The sequence below is a fragment of the Urocampus carinirostris genome, chromosome 1, assembly GCF_059441175.1.
Source record: "Urocampus carinirostris isolate Australia breed hairy pipefish chromosome 1, RoL_Ucar_1.0, whole genome shotgun sequence".
Taxonomy (NCBI): domain Eukaryota; kingdom Metazoa; phylum Chordata; class Actinopteri; order Syngnathiformes; family Syngnathidae; genus Urocampus; species Urocampus carinirostris.
The window spans coordinates 70,729,370-70,751,778 of record NC_142349.1 but is presented as its reverse complement, the minus strand read 5'-3'; the positions used below and the strand labels follow the sequence as shown (position 1 = coordinate 70,751,778).

General features: G+C 40.9%; 1 protein-coding gene across 1 annotated transcript in view; it reads left to right on the top strand.

Moving 5' to 3' along the window:
• Positions 1-22,409, top strand: part of tgs1 (trimethylguanosine synthase 1) — a 36,762-nt gene that overhangs the window by 10,173 nt on the left and 4,180 nt on the right. Inside the window, exons 6-14 of the mRNA XM_088350072.1 lie at positions 2,342-2,845; positions 4,190-4,313; positions 6,090-6,176; positions 8,796-8,946; positions 9,917-10,217; positions 11,443-11,589; positions 11,679-11,825; positions 17,598-17,814; positions 19,640-19,718. Coding sequence (XP_088206198.1) covers positions 2,342-2,845; positions 4,190-4,313; positions 6,090-6,176; positions 8,796-8,946; positions 9,917-10,217; positions 11,443-11,589; positions 11,679-11,825; positions 17,598-17,814; positions 19,640-19,718 — 1,757 coding nt within the window. The remainder of the gene's footprint in view (positions 1-2,341; positions 2,846-4,189; positions 4,314-6,089; positions 6,177-8,795; positions 8,947-9,916; positions 10,218-11,442; positions 11,590-11,678; positions 11,826-17,597; positions 17,815-19,639; positions 19,719-22,409) is intronic.

Here is a 22,409-nt window from a genome sequence, read left to right as displayed (position 1 = left end):
TTTTTTTGTGCCGGAATTATTGCCGTTGTTACCACTTTCTGTATTATGTTTCGACTTATTACCGACACTGAAGAAATTGCCAATTTTTTTGTTGATTTGCACCTAATACCAACTGTTTTTTACGGAGGCATACTTCTCTTTCACTCGACAACCACCAAAACAATGACGTCATCTCGAAGCAACGAGATCTCGTTTGCCGAGATCGGCGCGAGACCAAAACAACAATGGCGGATTTGCCTGACGAAACGTTTGGAGTGCGGTAAATCTTTGTTAAAAAAAAAAAGTAATCGGGTGATAATGACAATTTGGTGTCAAAAAAGTTGCGACTCTTCAGTTCTGTTTGCGGTAATGGAAAAATGAAAGCTAGAAAAAGTAAAAAAAAAACGGAGGCATACTTGGTCCGATAATCCGGTGGAAACGAAAAGAAGGAGAGTCTTTGAAAAGAAATGGGGTAAAGGTCTTTCAAGTCCACGGCCAACATAATAAGGAGAAGAAGAAGACTAGAGAAGTTGTTGTGCTTGGTTTATTTGCGCTACACAGTTACTAAGTGCATTCAGAACCATACACAGGGTAGGATATGGAGACCATACTAATATTTTCTTCCTGCAGTCCAAATTATTAAAATTAGATGATTTAGTAAACATTTTCAATGCACAACTGCTATTTAAGGTCAACAAAAACATAGTGCCAGAAAACATTCATAAATTATTCATTCAAAAAGAGGGAAATTATAACTTGAGGGGCTGTCGTGAATTCATAATCCCAAAGGTGAGAACCACCAGGAAAAGTATGTGTGTGTCTGTGTGTGGAGTCAAACTTTGGAACAATTTACAAGACGAGATCAAACCATGTCCAACTATTCACTTGTTCAAATTTAAATACAAAAAAACATTATTGGCGGAATACAGAGATGAGGAGGGTGGGGTATGAGTGGTGCAGGGGATTGGGAATAGTGCGTCTAGTTAACTTTGTGTTATTGTTGCTATTCTTATAACTGTTATTATTAATATCATTACAATTGTACAATCATTGGTATATTTGGTGGGGAAGATGAAGGGGTAGGTACCGTATTTTCCGCACTATAAGGCGCACCTAAAAGTCTTAATTTTTTTCAAAAGCTGACCATGCGCCTTATAATACAGTGCGCCTTATATGTGGCTCAATATTAAATCGCAAGGTCTTGCAACTTACGCAACAGCCGCCGACTAGATTTTCCCCCGAACGTGGAGTAGTCCGCGGTGTATGCTGGGATTTATATACCGGCGTTTCATTGGCTAACCAATGTGTCAATCATCATTTGAATCGATCGCTATTGGCTAAAGTTATTCGGAGCCTCGGATAGGCTAGAGGGCCGAAACAAACCCTGCAATTGGCCGAAAAAGATGTGCCAATCATCCTTTAAATCGATCGCTATTGGCTGAAGTTATTCGGAGCCTCGGATTGGCTAGAGGGCCAAAACAAACCCCTGCAGTTGGCCGAAAAAGATGTATCGATCGCTATTGGCTGAAGTTATTCGGAGCCTCGGATAGGCTAGAGGGCCAAAACAAACCCTGCAATTGGCCGAAAAAGATGACTTAATAGCAAGCTTGCTAAACTACGCCATAAAGAAACATGTTTCATTAGTCTGTATTTGTAAACATTTTACTCTCCTGGATTTACTACAGTCACGGTTGTAAGAAGACCATGATTGCGTATCATTATTGAACGTGAGAACTTAGGTGAGCTATGCGGCTTTCTATTTTCCCGGTATCTTGTTTTAGGACGATCTTGATGTTGCTGTGATGAGTTGAGTGAATTAAACTCAATTCCAAGTGTTTATTGTCATATGCACAGTAAAGTTGTGAGCGAAAATGAAAATAGAAACTAAGGAATGGTTGGCATTTCTTGAATCCCAAGACTTTAACCTTCCGAATGATATTTGAAACGATAAATTGGAGTGACATCGTACGGACACCGCATCCGCACGTGTCTACGACACGTATTTGCTTCTTTGCAAGCTTTGGGAATGTTAAGGGGGTAATCAGTTGGACTGAATCATCTGACTGTTTTGTCGACGTTCCCATTGTAGCGCCTTATAATCTGGTGCGCCTTATCTATGCAAGATATAGGACCAAAAACCAATTTTTTGGGGGTGCGCCCTATAACCCGGTGCGCCCTATAGTGCGGAAAATACGGTAATATTATCATTTGCTTCTTACTACCCCTTTTCGAACACATTATGTAACGTTATTTTTTTGTTATTGTTTTTGTTCTGTTTGTTTATTTTGATGTTCGAATAAAGTTTTCATTCATTCATTCAAATTGTACATTTCTATCGTTTTGTTTCTTTTGTCTGCTAAAGCTCAACAAGGTGAAGCGCTTCTGTGGAACAGCTGGGTGGAGAAACATGGGGACGACTTTCAGTCTTCAGAAGCTTCCCTCCATGTTATTGCCCCATGGGATGACCCAAACCTGAAGGCCGCCTGGAATCAACACGCTGCGGATACGTATTATTACTACTGGGAGCAATACTGTTACTGGACATCACAGGGCTGGACCTCTGACGTTCTCTGTGAGAAGAACACGGTGGATGAGGGGATGGACAGACCTACTGGGAAGCTCTCAGAGGATAATCCAGATGAAAAAACGGAAGGTGTTGAGGTTTTAAATAATCTGCTTGAGATGAACTGCACGCTAGAGGCAGCTGAGAACATCTCCACTGACTCGGGAGCAACCGGATTGTGTTGCCATGTTGCTGTTGTTCCAACAAAACGAGCTGAGGATTGTATTTCTGAACCCTCCGATGGGGGGGATAATGGAAAAAGATCAGATGATTCTTCACAGCAAAACGGAAGGCAACACACAGGTAATAGTTGTTGAGCGCGAGTATAAGCTCTGTGTTAGTAATATTGTTTAATATACACCATTTAAAAGTTCGTTTTGTGGAATGTGGATAATAACTAATGATAAGTATGTAGGCATCTGGTGAAGGTCGTGGGATGACGTTCTTGCAAGAGGTCACAAGCTGATATGCTGAGGGAGCCAGGGCGGACGACCTTCACGAGATATCTTAACTTTATTTGAGAACACTATAAAGACCAATGTTGAACATCTGGCACTTTGAACGTGTCCCGAATGCAATAAAGCACGTTCCCTTTTTGCCATATCCCCTCTCTGCGTATTTTGGGGGGACGCCCCACGTTGGGCGCCAATTATTTTGGAGAGAACGTCGTTGGGCATCGCCCCAAAAAATACGCAGAGAGGAGATATGGCCAGAAAGAGAACTTTCATGTAACTAACTCTAAGATATGATGGCTATTCTATGGCCAAGAAACGGAAGATCTCCCACAACAATGTGTACTACCTACTTCAGAGATCATTAGAGTAGAAAGAAATGTGGGAGGCCCAGCTTCACAACGCAAAAAAGAGGACGGTCTGTAGTTTGAGATAAAGACGCCTTGCAGGTCCTCAACTACCAGCTTCGTTAAATGGTACCCACAAAACACGAGTGTCAAAATCTACAGTGAAGAGGCGACTCTGAGATGCTGGCCAATAAGGCAGTGTCTCAAAGAAAAAAAACATATCTGTTCTATATTGTATTTTTATTATTATTTTATTTTTATTATTAAATCTTTGTTAATGTATCCTGGTTTATGTTTTTATTTTTAATTTGGTTTAAATTCCTGCCATAGTCAAATATATATATATATATATATATATATATATATATATATATATATATACACATGTACAATATAGGGCAGCACGGCGGCGCAGTGGTTAGCGCTTGTGCGGCACAGTTCTGAGGTCGTGGGAACCTCCTGAGTGGGTTCAAATCCAGCTCCCGGCCTTACTGTGCGGAGTTTGTATGTTCTCCCCGTGCTTGCGTGGGCTTCCTCCGGGCACTCCGGTTTCCTCCCACATTCCAAAGACATGCATTTCAGGTGAATTGGCCGGTCCAAATTGTCCATAGGTGTGACTGAGCGAGTGAGTTGTCTGTCCCCGTGTGCCCTGCGATTGGCTGGCAACCAGTTGAGGGTGTCCCCTGCCCACTGCCCGATGATTGCTGGGATGGGCTCCAGCACTCCCGCGACCCTACTGAGGATAAGCGGTGCAGCTGATGAGATGAGATGAGAGATATATATATATATATATATATAATCTTTTATTAACTCACTATAATAAATTTCTTTTTATTTTGTTTATGTAGATTCCCAGCAGGTTCCCGGCAGCAATGACACCCATTTGGGTTCAATGAATCGAGTTTCCGATGGGGAAGATGATGGTGACGATCCAAATCCCTTAAAAGGAGGACCAAGTAAAGTAAAACGCAGGTTCAGTACCAACATGCATTTGATTTTGTAATCGTCCATTTATTTTGGGTGATATGACTTTAAAGTATAGGTCGATTATCATACAGCTCTCATTATCACAGGGCGAGGATTAGGAAGGAACCTCATTCTGAAACAAGTATGCCCCATTCCAAGGAGTAGAAATTCTTTGATTAGCTTTATCGAGCAGTTTGGTAAAACAGTCACAGGATTAACAAGCGCCTTGATTGTTGGTGATAGGAATGAGTGGAGAGGTGTTGTAAAAGGATAGTGGGATGTTTGGGCACATTCCAAGGCACAGGGGTTAAACAGGCTGCCCGCGGGCCAGATCAGGTCCGCTAAGGGATTGAATCCGGCCCGCGAGACAACACTCAGAGAAGCGCAAGAGAAAAACAAGCTGCAGTTTGAAATAGGTCAACTTGATGTTGCCAAAGCCAGGTGTCTCGAATAAAGACGCTGTACTTGTATTTCTTTCTCTCTCTCTCTTTCTTTCTTTTCCACCCCTTTTCTCCCACTCTGTCTCTTTCACTCTCTGCGTCTCTCTTTTTCTCTTCCTTTGTTGCTCTTTGCCTTTCTCTCTCTGTGTCTTTTAACCTCTTTTGCTCTAACTTCCTTTTTTCCTTTTCTCTCTTTTCCCTTTCTCTTTTCATACCCTTCGCGCTTTCTTTTCTCTTTTCTCTCTTCTGTCTTTCTATTTTCTCTTTAGATTTCTTTCTTCCTCTCCCTTTCTTTTCCCCCTCTCTCACGACTTTTTATCTCTTTTGTTTCTCATGCTCTCCCTCTCTCCCTTTTTCTTTCTTTGTCCCGCCCTCCCTCCTTTCCCCTCCCTTTTTCTCTTATTTCTTTATCTCTCTTTTTCTTTGTCTTTAATCGCCTAGTCCGGCCCCCGACAGAATGTTTGTTCTATCGTGTGGCCCCCGAGTTAAAATGAGTTTGACACCCCTGTTCTAAGGGATGGGCAGGTTACCCGTATAATGCGGCACGGGTAAACCAGCGAAAGCTGTCGGGCCCTGCTGTTCAACAGAAGCGTGTGTTGTGTCACCCTGACCCGAGTGACATGGCCGCTTTTTTGAGTCCTGTTTCAAAGCATGACCGACTTAGGTGCCGAGGTGCTTAACTTGTTTGGGTGTTTGGGCATTTGGGTTTGCCATGGTAAAAAAAAAAATAGTGTGTGTGTTTTTGCTACTTTGTCCCTTTTTTAATTTTTGTTTTGTTTTTGCGTATGTGTTTGTCTTGCTGTCGTTCACCCCTCCAACGTATACAGATGGATATAAAACATTTTTGGCTACTCGACCCACCTCTGAGTAAATGTAACAGAGAAAATACACTTTGTTACGACTCACCTCTGCCACAGACTATAGCACACTACAGACTATTATGACACCATCCCCCGATCTAAAACCTACATGAGAGCAAGGAAAAACTCAAAAACCTCAGCTTAAGGAAAATGAAGAAAACCTTGAGAAGGGACAGTCTCAAAGGGCTGCACGGACCACAGACTATTGCAAACGACAGACTATTAGTACACCATTCCCCCTGATCTAAAACCTACATGAGGGCAAGGAAAAACTCAAAAACCTCAGCTTGAGGAAAATGTAGAAACCTTGAGAAGGAACCGCACATGAGAGTCTGCCTATCTTGGGGAAAGAAGAGTTTAAAAATGAATAGATTGCTAAAATAAAGAGAGAACCCCCAATAAATGTTTGGTGGCACTTGACAGCTGTAAAATGTAATCCTTCGAATAGTTACTAAATAGAGATATCTTTATTTTGTCTGCAGCCACGAATTTGATGTCGACGAGACCCCCCATCTATCGAGTGCTGAAGCGTGGAGCAGACTTGGACTCAAGCATAATCCAGAATCACTGTGTGTCCCATAAATTGTCTTTATGGATAGTTTGTCTATCTCAGGAACAGGGTTGGGTAGGGTTACTTTAACTGGATTACTTTCAATGACTTTTGGATGACTCCAATACCAAATATGCTAATAAAAGACAAAAGAAACTAAATATGAATAAAATGATGACTCACAACACGTGGTAAGCTTTCTCTCCTGGCTTTGATCTCTTTGATCTCCAGCAAAACTAACATCAAATGCGACCAGGGTTGGGTAGGGTTACTTTAACTGGATTACTTTCAATGACTTTTGGATGACTCCAATACCAAATATGCTAATAAAAGACAAAAGAAACTAAATATGAATAAAATGATGACTCACAACACGTGGTAAGCTTTCTCTCCTGGCTTTGATCTCTTTGATCTCCAGCAAAACTAACATCAAATGCGACCAGGGTTGGGTAGGGTTACTTTAACTGGATTACTTTCAATGACTTTTGGATGACTCCAATACCAAATATGCTAATAAAAGACAAAAGAAACTAAATATGAATAAAATGATGACTCACAACACGTGGTAAGCTTTCTCTCCTGGCTTTGATCTCTTTGATCTCCAGCAAAACTAACATCAAATGCGACCAGGGTTGGGTAGGGTTACTTTAACTGGATTACTTTCAATTACTTTTGGATTACTCCAATACCAAATATGCTAATAAAAGACAAAAGAAACTAAATATGAATAAAATGATGACTCACAACACGTGGTAAGCTTTCTCTCCTGGCTTTGATCTCTTTGATCTCCAGCAAAACTAACATCAAATGCGACCAGGGTTGGGTAGGGTTACTTTAACTGGATTACTTTCAATTACTTTTGGATTACTCCAATACCAAATATGCTAATAAAAGACAAAAGAAACTAAATATGAATAAAATGATGACTCACAACACGTGGTAAGCTTTCTCTCCTGGCTTTGATCTCTTTGATCTCCAGCAAAACTAACATCAAATGCGACCAGGGTTGGGTAGGGTTACTTTAACTGGATTACTTTCAATTACTTTTGGATTACTCCAATACCAAATATGCTAATAAAAGACAAAAGAAACTAAATCTGAATCAAATGACTAAATTGTATGAAGGCTTGGGGAATCAATTTTGTGCAGGCTTGAGGAGTAACGGAATACATGGAACGGCAAAAATGATGTTAGCAAGCTGTTTGGATTTATTTTCATTTTGTTTCTGTCGCATTTTATGTCAGTTTTGCCGGAGATCAAAGAGATCAAAGCCAGGAGAGAAAGCTTACCACGTGTTGTGAGTCATCATTTGATTCATATTTAGTTTCTTTTGTCTTTTATTAGCATATTTGGTGTTGGAGTCATCCAAAAGTAATTGAAAGTACTGTATTTTCCGCACTATAAGGCGCACATAAAATTTGATTACTTTTTTTAAAAAGCTGACTGTGCGCCTTATAATCCGGTGCGCCTTATGTATGGATCAATATTGAATTGCAAGGTCTCGCAACTAAGAGAAGCAGCCACCGACTCCATTTTTCGCGTAGAAGAAGAAGTGCGCTGTGCATACTGGGAAATATTAAACAACGATTCTCTTTTATTTGTGCGTTTGTATAAAGACCCTGAAATGGCTCCTATTAAGAGACACGCTTATAACGCACAGTTTAAACTCAAGGCGATCAGTCACGCAGTAGAACACGGAAATAGAGCAGCAGCGAGAGAGTTCAACATTAATGAATCGATGGCCAAGTAAGGAAGACTAAACAAAGTTCCCGTGGCAATAAAGCGAGATGGCCACAGTTAGAGGACACACTTGAACAGTGGGTTGTTGAACAAAGAGCAGCAAGTAGAAGTGTCAGTACAATAACTATTCGAATGAAGGCAACAGCGCTGGCGCGGGAACTTAACATTAAAGAATTCAGAGGTGGTCCTACTTGGTGTGTGTTTACATTTTACAGTTATTAAGTTATTGCTTTATTGTTATTGTTTTGCACTTGTTGTTTTTGCCCATTACGAGTGTCACTATATTGCGATTGCACTCACGTTTAATTTACCATAACAGTATCAGACGTTTTTTTGCGTGTTGACTAAATGGAGGAAAAGTAAAATGTTATGCCTTGCTGTCGTTCAAAGATGTTAAAGATGTGTCACGGAAATGCTTTACCTCAGAGAAAATAATAAAACAGCTGTTTATTCATTTTGGGAGTGAATGAAGATTGTGGAAAGCTTGTTTGTTATCTGTTAATAAAGTTTGACTGACCTATCGGAATGTTTTGTTGACATTCCCTTTAGCGCGGCTCCATCTAATGGTTGCATAACGTAACTACATCCTCTACTGTAGCCAAGTCAAGTTAAGTCACATTTTTTTATATAGCACTTAATCAAAAAAATGTCTCGAAGGACTGCACAGGATTACAATTACAAAATTGCACAATGACCTGATCTTAAACCAGCATGCACTTATAGCGCCTTATAATGCGGTGCGCCTTATGTATGGAAAAAGTTTAAAAATATATCATTCATTGAAGGTGGGCCTTATAATACGGTAATCCAGTTAAAGTAACCCTACCCAACCCTGCTCGGGAATTATGATTCAGGGCTCAGCATGAAAATAATAAAATATGACCTGTTTTTTTTTCAGGTTTGACAGTGTTTTTACCTTTAAAGAGACTTTGGGTCAGAAGCGTCAGAGACGGTGGTGCCCCAAAAAGATCGGCAGCAGCGTCAACAAACACATCCGATTTACTGATGAAGACGAACCGCAGCCGCAGTGTAGCGCCACACTCCAAAAGGTTGGAAAAAATTCTGATTCATCTATGTTTTTAATTGCCTATGCCAGGGGTGTTCACATTTTTCAGGAAGCAGGCCAGATTTGGTACGCTGAAAATGATTGAGGGCCGACTATTCAGTCTGGAATTCTTTGAACAGTCTTTATTAAATTCACCCTCCGTGCATAGTGAGATAGAGATAGATAGATAGCTAGATAGATGGATACCTCACACTTCCAGCATTATCCTTTTGTTGTTTATTAACAGGATGGCCTCGGGGTGCTGTGTTGTAGTTTAGCAACAGCGGATTGGGGGACGTCACATGCTAGGCCAAAAGTTCGACGTCCCTGCAGCAGATGGAAATCTTTGCCCAGTGTTCACGTAGATAGCGAGTCCACCTCCTCTCCGCTTCCCGCAGGCTTTTGTGTCTCTGTCCCTAGCAGCGCTGAAGCCGGGTAGCTCCATGTTAGCGTCCGGTATGCTAGACGTGTTTCCGTAAAACACAGCAAACTGCACTTTGATGTTTTTCACCAGCACAGCCAGTTCGTCGGTCTTATTTGGTAGAGTTCATTTCCCATGATTACGGACAGTACCGAAGGCTTATAACGCTGCTAGCCACTTAGCCTTCACCTTAGCTTTGGCTCTGCATCCACGATAGGGCCCCCTCATCATGCCGGCACGAAAATTCTTCAGGGCAAGGAGTTGATTCCTCGAATGAACGCATTTTTGTGCGTTAAAACCCATAAACATAGGATAGGAAGTAATCCAAAGTGTAGTTGTCAAAAGGGACGAAAAACACCAAAGATAGAAGCAGACACTTAAAACAATAAATCCAAAAAACAGCGAAATAACACGGACTCTGTTACTCAGTTATTCAGGTACTAATTTAAGTTACTTTTTAGAAGTAGTGAGTAACTAATGAACCCTAATTACTTTTTTAAAGAAACGTGCTTAACACTGGTCAAGACATGACCATGCTTTGTGTGTTTCACAGGTCCAAACCTTTCTTGAAAATTGTCAGAGAGAGACACCAATGACTGAAAATGAGAAAGAACTGCAAGAGAACTCAGAGAAGAAGCCTCCAACTTTGAGTCCAACGGAAAAGGGCGATGATAGTCTTTTGAAGGACATTGCACATAGAAGTAATGGAGAAACAGAAGAGGACAATCTCAGTGTGATGGACGGTGAAAAGGAGGACCGTCCTGAAAGCTTGGTGAGCGAGGAACACACCAGGCAGCTCCAAAGTTTGGACGTCCCAGACTATCTTCTGCCCGACACATCTGCAGGAAATGGTGGTGGGTAGCATGTTTTTTTGGGTTTCATTTATTTACTATTTTCACTTTTATCATTATTATTATTGCAACCAGGACTGAATGAGCAGAAATGTAATCGACATTTCACTGCAACGTAGTGCGACTGTGGAATCGCATAACAGTGCGGAGTTTTTTACTTGGATTTATAGACAGCAACCCTAACAAAGCTCCCCAAAAGAGGGCGCAGTTTACTTACATTTAACGTTATAATAATCCTGTAAAATTCACCTAAAATCTCAATCCAATACGTCTATCTATCTATCTACCTTGGTCATATCCCTCAAAAGGGGTGACCGACAGCAAGACAAACACATACAATAACAACGAAAATAAAAAGTGAAAAAATGGCAAAAAAAACACATACAAAAATGTTTGGATCACGGCCAACCCAAACACCCAAACTCGGCACCTAAGTTGGTCATGCTTTCGTCCCTCCAGATGAAACGGGACACAAGAAAGCGGCCATGTCACTCGGGTCAGTGTGACACAACACACTCTTTTGTTCAACAGCAGGACCCAACAGCTTTCGCTGGTTTACCCCTGCCGCATCATACTAGTGCCCTGCCTATCCATTAGAACGCGTCCAAACATCCTACTATCCTTTCACAACACCTCTCCACTCATTCCTATCAGCAACTATATTTAGACCTCTTTCCTGCAGTGCACTCATAACACCATCTATCCACGTCAATCGCGGCCTTCCTCTTGGTCTCCTTCCATTTACTCCTGCTCTGTAGACTCTCCTCAACATTCGCTCCTCATCCATCCTCTCCATGTGTCCAAACCAACCGAGTACTCTCTTTTCCACACGCTTGCTCAGTTCCACTACTACTCCAGTTCTGTCTCTCACAATTTCATTTCTCAATCTATCCAATCTTGTCACTCCTAACATACTCCTCAAACACTTCATCTCAAAAACATTTCATTTCCTTCTCAAATCTCCGTTCAGGCTCCAAGTCTCTGCACCGTACAACACAGTCGGCACAATCACACTCTCATACAGTCCCCTCTTAACATCCATACTCATACTTTTGTTGTTCATCACTCCCTTCTACCAACTGCAGCCACATCACAACCCAAGTACCTAAAGCTTTCAACTTCTTCCGATACCTAAATTAAAATCTTAATGAGGGTAATACATGCATTGTACCTGTTGTATGTTTTTATGCAAACGATATCATTCTTATTGTGCTTTCCATGATGAAAGATTTAAAAAAGCCAAAGAAGAACAGCAAGCGACGGAGGAAAAACCGGATACCTGCGGACATGGTAGCAGAACCGGGCTTGGCCAAATATTGGGCTCAGCGCTACAGACTCTTCTCCCGCTTTGACGAAGGAATCAAACTGGACAAAGGTCGGTGTGGCCGAACAGAAGAGGAGAAAGTTGTCCCTGTGGGGCCCCGTTTTGAGTTTCCCGAAGCTTCACACAGTTTTACGTTTTAGAGGGCTGGTTCTCTGTGACGCCGGAGAAGATTGCCGAACACATCGCCCTCAGAGTGGAATCCAGCTTCTCCGACACGCAACTCATCATCGATGCTTTCTGTGGAGTGGGAGGAAATACCATCCAATTTGCACTGACGGGGAAAAGAGGTAAAAACCTTGTTCTTTGATATTACGGTGACCCTTTTCCGTTCCGCCGTCCGACTGTTGAGAAGTAAATACATGTCTTTGCGGTGGTATCAGTCACTGAAATAGGTTATTTCAAAACGTACCGTATTTTCCGCACTATAAAGCGCACCGTGTTATAAGGCGCACCTTCAATGAATGATATATTTTAAAACTTTTTTCCATACATAAGGCGCATCGCATTATAAGGCGCTATAAGTGCATGCTGGTTTAAGATCAGGTAATTGTGCAATTTTGTAATTGTAATCCTGTGCAGTCCTTCGAGACATTTTTGTGATTAAGGGCGTCATAAATAAATGTGACTTGACTTGGCTACAGGACCAAGACCAGTAACCATTAGATGGCGCTGCGCTAAAGGGAATGTCAACAAAACAGATAGGTCAGTCAAACTTTATTAATAGATAACAAACAAGCTTTCCACAACTCCATTCACTACCAAAATGAATAAACAGCTGTTTTATTATTTTCTCTGAGGTAAAGCATTTTCGTGACACATCTTTAACATCTTTGAACAACAGCAAGGCATAACATTTTACTTTTCCTCCATTTAGTCAACACGCAAAAAAACGTCTGATACTGTTATGGTAAATTAAACGTGAGTGCAATCGCAATATAGTGACACTCGTAATGTGCAAAAACAATAACAAGTGCAAAACAATAACAATAAAGCAGTAACATAATAACTGTAAAACGTAAACAGCTCATCCTCATGCTTCCACCATCGATTCGTCAGTAGCCTAGATGGTAGTGTGCCCGCTTTGAGACTGGGAGGTCGCTGGTTCGCGCCTCGGCCGAGACATACCTAATTGGTATAATGGCGGCGCCCTCTGTTGGCTGCGGCTGCATCGACTCGCTACAACGGGTCAGGTGTATCGACATTTCGTTCTGTGTACATTGTTACAAAGAATGACAATACAAAGGAAATTATTATTAATGTTAAACTCTCTCGCTGCTGCTCTATTTCCGTGTTCTACTGCGTGACTGATCGCCTTGAGTTTAAACTGTGCGTTATAAGCGTGTCTCTTAACAGGAGCCATTTCAGGGTCTTTATACAAACGCACAAATAAAAGAGAATCGTTGTTTAATATTTCTCAGTATGCACAGCGCACTTCTTCTTCTACGCGAAAAATGGAGTCGGTGGCTGCTTCTCTTAGTTGCGAGACCTTGCAATTCAATATTGATCCATGTATAAGGCGCATAGTCAGCTTTTAAAAAAAAAAAATCAGATTTTATGTGCGCCTTATAGTGTGGAAAATACGGTAATCATCACAGAAAGATCACAGTCTGAAACATGATACCCAAAAACTATAAAGCCAGTATGTGCTCTGATAGTTAGCTGATGACACAAATCTTCGCAAACACGGTCTCTCTACACTCACGTCAGTCCAGTGGATCCAACCATGTAAAATATTTACTTAGACGGATTGCAACATAAAACGTCGAACGAGGCAGGAATGCTTTTAGGCGGATTTTTTTTAAACAGTTGTATTCACAGGACGGTCCTGGATTTGATGACTCCATGTTTGAAAAGAATGATTTTATGAGCTGACTACCAAAGGAGTTATTGGTGAGCTCAGAGTTTTCGGTTTTCTTGTTTCTCACTGATCAGGATGTTTCTGTAATGAGTATTGTGAAATGGTCATCTTGTATCTCAAGCGTATAAGATTTCCATAGGTATGTGGCATGACTAATTTTAGTGACTGGAAACTGGAGCTGTTTGAATGTACAGGGAGTGCAGAATTATTAGGCAAATGAGTATTTTGACCACATCATCCTCTTTATGCATGTTGTCTTACTCCAAGCTGTATAGGCTCGAAAGCCTACTACCAATTAAGCATATCAGGTGATGTGCATCTCTGTAATGAGAAGGGGTGTGGTCTAATGACATCAACACCCTATATCAGGTGTGCATAATTATTAGGCAACTTCCTTTCCTTTGGCAAAATGGGTCAGAAGAGGGACTTGACAGGCTCTGAAAAGTCAAAAATAGTGAGATATCTTGCAGAGGGATGCAGCACTCTTAAAATTGCCAAGCTTCTGAAGCGTGATCATCGAACAATCAAGCGTTACATTCAAAATAGTCAACAGGGTCGCAAGAAGCGTGTAGAAAAACCAAGGCGCAAAATAACTGCCCGTGAACTGAGAAAAGTCAAGCGTACAGCTGCCAAGATGCCACTTGCCACCAGTTTTGCCATATTTCAGAGCTGCAACATCACTGGAGTGCCCAAAAGCACAAGGTGTGCAATACTCAGAGACATGGCCAAGGTAAGAAAGGCTGAAAAACGACCACCACTGAACAAGACACACAAGCTGAAACGTCAAGACTGGGCCAAGAAAAATCTCAAGACGGATTTTTCTAAGGTTTTATGGACTGATGAAATGAGAGTGAGTCTTGATGGGCCAGATGGATGGGCCCGTGGCTGGATCGGTAAAGGGCAGAGAGCTCCAGTCCGCCTCAGACGCCAGCAAGATGGAGGTGGGGTACTGGTATGGGCTGGTATCATCAAAGATGAGCTTGTGGGGCCTTTTCGGGTTGAGGATGGACTCAAGCTCAACTCCCAGTCCTACTGCCAGTTTCTGGAAGACACCTTCTTCAAGCAGTGGTACAGGAAGAAGTCCGCATCCTTCAAGAAAAACATGATTTTCATGCAGGACAACGCTCCATCACACGCATCCAAGTACTCCACAGCGTGGCTGGCAAGTAAGGGTCTAAAAGAAGAAAAACTAATGACATGGCCTCCTTGTTCACCTGATCTGAACCCCATAGAGAACCTGTGGTCCCTCATCAAATGTGAGATTTACAAGGAGGGAAAACAGTACACCTCTCTGAACAGTGTCTGGGAGGCTGTGGTTGCTGCTGCACGCAATGTTGATCGTGAACAGATCAAAGCACTGACAGAATCCATGGATGGCAGGCTTTTGAGTGTCCTTGCAAAGAAAGGTGGCTATATTGGTCACTGATTTGTTTTTGTTTTGTTTTTGAATGTCAGAAATGTATATTTGTGAATGTTGAACTGTTATATTGGTTTCCCTGATGAAAATAAATAATTGAAATGGGTATACATTTGTTTTTTGTTAAGTTGCCTAATAATTATGCACAGTAATAGTCACCTGCACACACAGATATCCTCCTAAAATAGTTAAAACTAAAAAAGCCCCACTCCAACTTCCAAAATATTCAGCTTTGATATTAATGAGACTTTTGGGTTCATTAAGAACATGGTTGTTGTTCAATAATAAAATTAATCCTCAAAAATACAACTTGCCTAATAATTCTGCACTCCCTGTAGGCCTAAAACACACTTCTATTCTATAGCTTATGAATGACCTATATTTCCTGTTGATGATATCTGGGTAATAATTGTTATTAAATCATCCATTGCAACCTGGTCATCCTGGAAGGGGTTTCTTCAATTTCCTCATGTTGAGGTTTTTGTGTTTTTCCTTGCCCTCATGTAGGTTTTAGATCAGGGAATGGTGTCATAATAGTCTGTAGCTTGCAATAGTCTGTGGTCTGTGCAGCCATTTGAGAGTCCTTGGGATTAAGGGCCAAACAAATAAATATGACTTGACTTGAGGTTTTTGAGTTTTTCCTTGCCCTCATGTAAGTTTTAGATCAGGGGATGGTGTCATAATAGTCTGTGATTCGCAATAATGTGTGGTCTGTACAGCCTTTTGAGACTTCTTGTGATTAAGGGCTATACTAATCAATCTGACTTGACTTGACTGAGCTTTTTGAGTTTTTCCTTGCCCCCATGTAGGTTTTAGATCAGGGAATGGTGTCATAATAGTCTTTAGCTTGCAATAGTCTGTGGTCTGTGCAGCCCTTTGAAACTCCTTGGGATTAAGGGCCAAACAAATAAACATGACTTGACTTGAGGTCTTTGAGATTTTCCTTTCCCTCATGTAGGTCTTAGATCAGGGGATGGTGTCATAATAGTTTGTGGTTTGCAATAATCTGTGGTCTGTTGAGCCTTTTGAGACTCCTTGTGATTAAGAGCTATACTAATAAATCTGACTTGACTGAGCTTTTTGAGTTTTTCCTTGCCCTCATGTAGGTTTTGGATCAGGGAATGGTGTCATAATAGTCTGTAGCTTGCAATAGTCTTTGGTCTGTGCAGCCCTTTGAGACTCCTTGGGATCAAGGGCCAAACAAATAAACATGACTTGACTTGAGGTCTTTGAGATTTTCCTTTCCCTCATGTAGGTCTTAGATCAGGGAATGGTGTAATAATATGCTGTGGTTTGCAATAATCTGTGGTCTGTGCAGCCTTTTGAGACTCCTTGTGATTAAGAGCTATACTAATAAATCTGACTTGACTGAGCTTTTTGAGTTTTTCCTTGCCCTCATGTAGGTTTTAGATCAGGGAATGGTGTCATAATAGTCCGTAGCTTGCAATAGTCTGTGGTCTGTGCAGCCCTTTGAAACTCCTTGGGATCAAGGGCCAAACAAATAAACATGACTTGACTTGAGGTCTTTGAGATTTTCCTTTCCCTCATGTAGGTCTTAGATCAGGGGATGGTGTAATAATAGTCTGTGGTTTGCAATATTATGTGGTCTGTGCAGCCTTTTGAGACTCCTTGTGATTAAGAGCTATACTCATAAATCTGACTTGACTTGACTGAGCTTTTTGAGTTTTTCCTTGCCCTCATGTAGGTTTCAGATCAGGCGATGGTGTCATAATAGTCTGTAGCTTGCAATAGTCTATGGTCTGTGCAGCCCTTTGAGACTCCTTGGGATCAAGGGCCAAACAAATAAACATGACTTGACTTGAGGTCTTTGAGATTTTCCTTTCCCTCATGTAGGTCTTAGATCAAGGGATGGTGTAATAATAGTCTGTAGTTTGCAATAATGTGTGGTCTGTACAGCCTTTTGAGACTTCTTGTGATTAAGGGCTATACTAATCAATCTGACTTGACTGAGCTTTTTGAGTTTTTCCTTGCCCCCATGTAGGTTTTAGATCGGGGAATGGTGTCATAATAGTCTGTAGCTTGCAATAGTCTGTGGTCTGTGCAGCCCTTTGAAACTCCTTGGGATCAAGGGCCAAACAAATAAACATGACTTGACTTGAGGTCTTTGAGATTTTCCTTTCCCTCATGTAGGTCTTAGATCAGGGGATGGTGTCATAATAGTTTGTGGTTTGCAATAATCTGTGGTCTGTGCAGCCTTTTGAGACTCCTCGTGATTAAGAGCTATACTAATAAATCTGACTTGACTGAGCTTTTTGAGTTTTTCCTTGCCCTCATGTAGGTTTTAGATCAGGGAATGGTGTCATAATAGTCTGTAGCTTGCAATAGTCTTTGGTCTGTGCAGCCCTTTGAGACTCCTTGGGATCAAGGGCCAAACAAATAAACATGACTTGACTTGAGGTTTTTGAGTTTTTCCTTTCCTTCATGTAGGTCTTAGATCAGGGGATTGTGTCATAATAGTCCGTGGTTTGCAATAATCTGTGGTCTGTGCAGTCTTTTGAGACTCCTTGTGATTAAGAGCTATACTAATAAATCTGACTTGACTTGACTGAGCTTTTTGAGATTTTCCTTGCCCTCATGTAGGTCTTAGATCAGGGGATTGTGTCATAATAGTCTGTGATTCGCAATAATCTGTGGTCTGTGCAGCCCTTTGAGACTCCCTGTGATTAAGCGCTATACAAATAAACATGACTTGACTTGAGGCCTAGTGAAGACAAGACTCTGCTTCTTTCTCTGTCCCTCTCTCATGTCCCGTTTTCCTTCCAGTCCTGGCTATTGATATCGACCCCGTCCGTCTGAACTTGGCGCGCCACAACGCCACCGTGTACGGGGTCGCCGATCGCATCGAGTTTTTGCAAGGCGACTTCCTTCAGCTGGCGCCTCGTCTCTGCGGTGATGTCGTCTTCTTGTCTCCACCTTGGGGAGGACCAGATTACCTGACTGCCGAAGTCTTTGACATGAAGACCATGATGGAACCTGATGGATATCCTTTTTTTTCCCATCAAATATACATTATTAGAGGTGTTGATTTTTCCAATGCTTTCAATTACCGTAAAATCCGGACTATAGAGCGCACCTGATTATAAGCCGCACCCACCACGTTTTAAGAGGATAACCACTTTTGTACTTACACAAGCCGCACCTGTATATAAGCCGCATGCGCCCGCATTAAAACATGTAACACAATCACGAAATTAACCCAAACCCGACTTTAAATCCCGCAATTGTAACTGAATATGAAGTACACTGTCCAAAATCAACAGCCGGCAAATTGAACGTAAAATGATACCGGTACTTAAGATATGACGCAGACCTGCAGAGTCCGGGTCCCGTTGAAAATAATTCAAGGGGAAAAAAAATGTCTATTTCCAAAGGTAAGGGTGGGAAAAATATATATCCACTATTGTCCGTTGCGTCCACAAACACGTCTCACCTTTACTCCACTTCCCATCAGCCCCCGTTGTATTCGCCCCTTCTTTTTGATTCGCCCGTTGAAAACATATCAGAATAAGTCTCTAAAATAAATACATTCCAAAAATATACAGTTGCAAGTACATATTATACATGGTTACACATATTTACAAAGAAAGAGGGTACACCGAGAGAGTTTTCAAAGCTTTAATAATAATAATATAACTTTCATCCCAAACCGTGTCTGTGAAGGGGAGCAAAACGCTACTAGCATCACAAGGAAACGGGTCTGTTAAAAAAAAAAAATACGGTACTCGTAAAAATCATGGTAAATCGTGCTCATCTTCCTCCTTATAACTGACGTCATAAAAGTCGTCTTCCCCAGTATGGGACAGGGACTTTGTCATAAAGACGTCGTCCTACGCTCCTGTATTCAAAAACACGCTAGCAACACACTCTCATATATTCCACCGGTCAAAATCTTACCTTTTGTACTCGAGCGCCGCTGCCGGCTGTTAGAAAAAATACATAAATTGGCCGCATCACTGAATAAGCCGCAGGGTTGAACATTTGGGGAAAAAGTAGCGGCTTATAGTCCGGAATTTACGGTAGCTATAAAACGAAATTCTCTGTAGGCCAGGGGTGTCAAACTCATTTTAACCCGGGGGCCACACGATAGAACAAACATTCTGTCAGGGGCCGGACTAGTAGATTTGAGACAAAGAAAATGAGAAAGAGAGGGCGAGAAAAAGAGAGAGGGTGGGTCAAAAAAAAAAGAAAGGGAGAAAGAGAGAGAGAAAAGAGAGAGAACGTTCGAAACTAAAGGGATAAAAAGAGATAGTGAGATAGGGAGAAAGCGAGAGAAAGAAATATATCCAAAGAGAGAAAGAAAGAGGAAAGGAGAAGGATACAAGAAAGGGAGAGAAAGAGAGAAGGGGAGAAAGAGAGAAGGGGAGAAAGACAGAGAAAAGAGAGAGCAAAATAAGGTAAAAAGACATACAGAGAGAAAAAGAGAGACAGGGAGAGTAAAAGAGAGAGATAGAGTGCAAGAAAAAGGGAGGAAGAGAGAGAGAGAAATACAAGTACAGCGTTTGTGAGAGGCACCTGGCTTTGGGAACATCAAGTGGACCTATTTCAACCTGCAGCTCGTTTTTCTCTTGCGCTTCTCTCAGTGTTGTCTTGTCTCGCGGGCCGGATCCAATCCCTTGGCGGGCCTGATCTGGCCCGCGGGCCGCCTGTTTGACACCTCTGCTGTAGGCCATCAAAGAGGAGTCAAATTGGCTCTTCCCATTTGAGAGAAACGTCATTGAATGAGTTCATAGGACACATACCCCAAGTACTATGAACCAGGTTTGGCTAATTGACAACCATTGTTTCTGTCCTTAATTTTTGATCACTTTTCAGATATTTCACCTGGCCAAAACAATAACCGACAACATTGTGTATTTCCTGCCTCGCAATGCAGACATGGATCAGGTTTGAAACGTCTCTGTCTTGATGTGTAGTGGTCAGGGTTGGGTAGGGTTACTTTAATTTGATTACTTTCAATGACTTTTGGATTACTCCGATACCAAATATGCTAATAAAAGACAAAAGAAACTAAATATGAATAAAATGACTACATTTTGTGCAGGCTTGGGGAGTAACGGAATACATGGAACGGCAAAAATGATGTCGGCAAGCTGTTTGGATTTATTTTCATTTTGTTTCTGTCGCATTTTATGTTCGTTTTGCCGGAGATCAAAGAGATCAAAGCCAGGAGAGAAAGCTTACCACGTGTTGTGAGTCATCATTTTATTCATATTTAGTTTATTTTGTCTTTTATTAGCATATTTGGTATTGGAGTAATCCAAAAGTAATTGAATGTAATCAAGTTAAAGTAACCCTACCCAACTCTGGTCACATTTGATGTTAGTTTTGCCGGAGATCAAAGAGATCAAAGCCAGGAGAGAAAGCTTACCACGTGTTGTGAGTCATCATTTGATTCATATTTAGTTTCTTTTGTCTTTTATTAGCATATTTGGTATTAAAATAATCCAAAAGTAATTGAAAGTAATCCAGTTAAAGTAACCCTACCCAACCCTGGTCGCATTTTATGTTCGTTTTGCCGGAGATCAAAGAGATCAAAGCCAGGAGAGAAAGCTTACCACGTGTTGTGAGTCATCATTTTATTCATATTGAGTTTCTTTTGTCTTTTATTAGCATATTTGGTATTGGAGTAATCCAAAAGTAATTGAATGTAATCAAGTTAAAGTAACCCTACCCAACTCTGGTCACATTTGATGTTAGTTTTGCCGGAGATCAAAGAGATCAAAGCCAGGAGAGAAAGCTTACCACGTGTTGTGAGTCATCATTTGATTCATATTTAGTTTCTTTTGTCTTTTATTAGCATATTTGGTATTAAAATAATCCAAAAGTAATTGAAAGTAATCCAGTTAAAGTAACCCTACCCAACCCTGGTCGCATTTTATGTTCGTTTTGCCGGAGATCAAAGAGATCAAAGCCAGGAGAGAAAGCTTACCACGTGTTGTGAGTCATCATTTTATTCATATTGAGTTTCTTTTGTCTTTTATTAGCATATTTGGTATTGGAGTCATCCAAAAGTAATTGAAAGTAATCCAGTTAAAGTAATCCTACCCATCCCTGGTCGCATTTGATGTTAGTTTTGCCGGGGATCAAAGAGATCAAAGCCAGGAGAGAAAGCTTACCACGTGTATAGTGAGTCATAATGTTATTCATATTCAGTTTCTTTTGTCTTTTATTAGCATATTTGGTATTGGAGTAATCCAAAAGGAATTGAAAGTAATCCAGTTAAAGTAACCCTACCCAACCCTGGTCGCATTTTATGTTCGTTTTGCCGGAGATCAAAGAGATCAAAGCCAGGAGAGAAAGCTTACCATGTGTTGTGAGTCATCATTTTATTCATATTTAGTTTATTTTGTCTTTTATTAGCATATTTGGTATTGGAGTCATCCAAAAGTCATTGAAAGTAATCCAGTTAAAGTAACCCTACCCAACCCTGTTCGCGTTTGATGTTAGTTTTGCCGGAGATCAAAGAGATCAAAGCCAGGAGAGAAAGCTTACCATGTGTTGTGAGTCATCATTTTATTCATATTTAGTTTATTTTGTCTTTTATTAGCATATTTGGTATTGGAGTCATCCAAAAGTCATTGAAAGTAATCCAGTTAAAGTAACCCTACCCAACCCTGGTTGCATTTTATGTTAGTTTTGCCGGAGATCAAAGAGATCAAAGCCAGGAGAGAAAGCTTACCACGTGTATAGTGAGTCATAATGTTATTCATATTCAGTTTCTTTTGTCTTTTATTAGCATATTTGGTATTGGAGTAATCCAAAAGTAATTGAAAGTAATCCAGTTAAAGTAACCCTACCCAACCCTGGTCGCATTTTATGTTCGTTTTGCCGGAGATCAAAGAGATCAAAGCCAGGAGAGAAAGCTTACCACGTGTTGTGAGTCATCATTTTATTCATATTGAGTTTCTTTTGTCTTTTATTAGCATATTTGGTATTGGAGTCATCCAAAAGTAATTGAAAGTAATCCAGTTAAAGTAACCCTACCCAACCCTGGTCGCATTTTATGTGAGTTTTGCCGGAGATCAAAGAGATCAAAGCCAGGAGAGAAAGCTTACCACGTGTTGTGAGTCATAATTGTATTCATATTTAGTTTCTTTTGTCTTTTATTAGCATATTTGGTATTGGAGTAATCCAAAAGTAATTGAATGTAATCAAGTTAAAGTAACCCTACCCAACTCTGGTCACATTTGATGTTAGTTTTGCCAGAGATCAAAGCCAGGAGAGAAAGCTTACCACGTGTTGTGAGTCATCATTTGATTCATATTTAGTTTCTTTTGTCTTTTATTAGCATATTTGGTATTAAAATAATCCAAAAGTAATTGAAAGTAATCCAGTTAAAGTAACCCTACCCAACCCTGGTAGTGGTATGAAACTTAAAAATGTACACTTACATCCAGGAAATAATTTGATTGGAACTAACTACTATTGCCAGTTTTCCAATTGTGTAAAGCAATCAGGACACACACAGACATATAATTAAGGTTTCAGTCCAAATGAGAGTATACCAATTGCAATGATTAGGTTTGTCCTTTCATCTTCCGAATACTCATGCATGTAGACGCTGCCCTACTTACG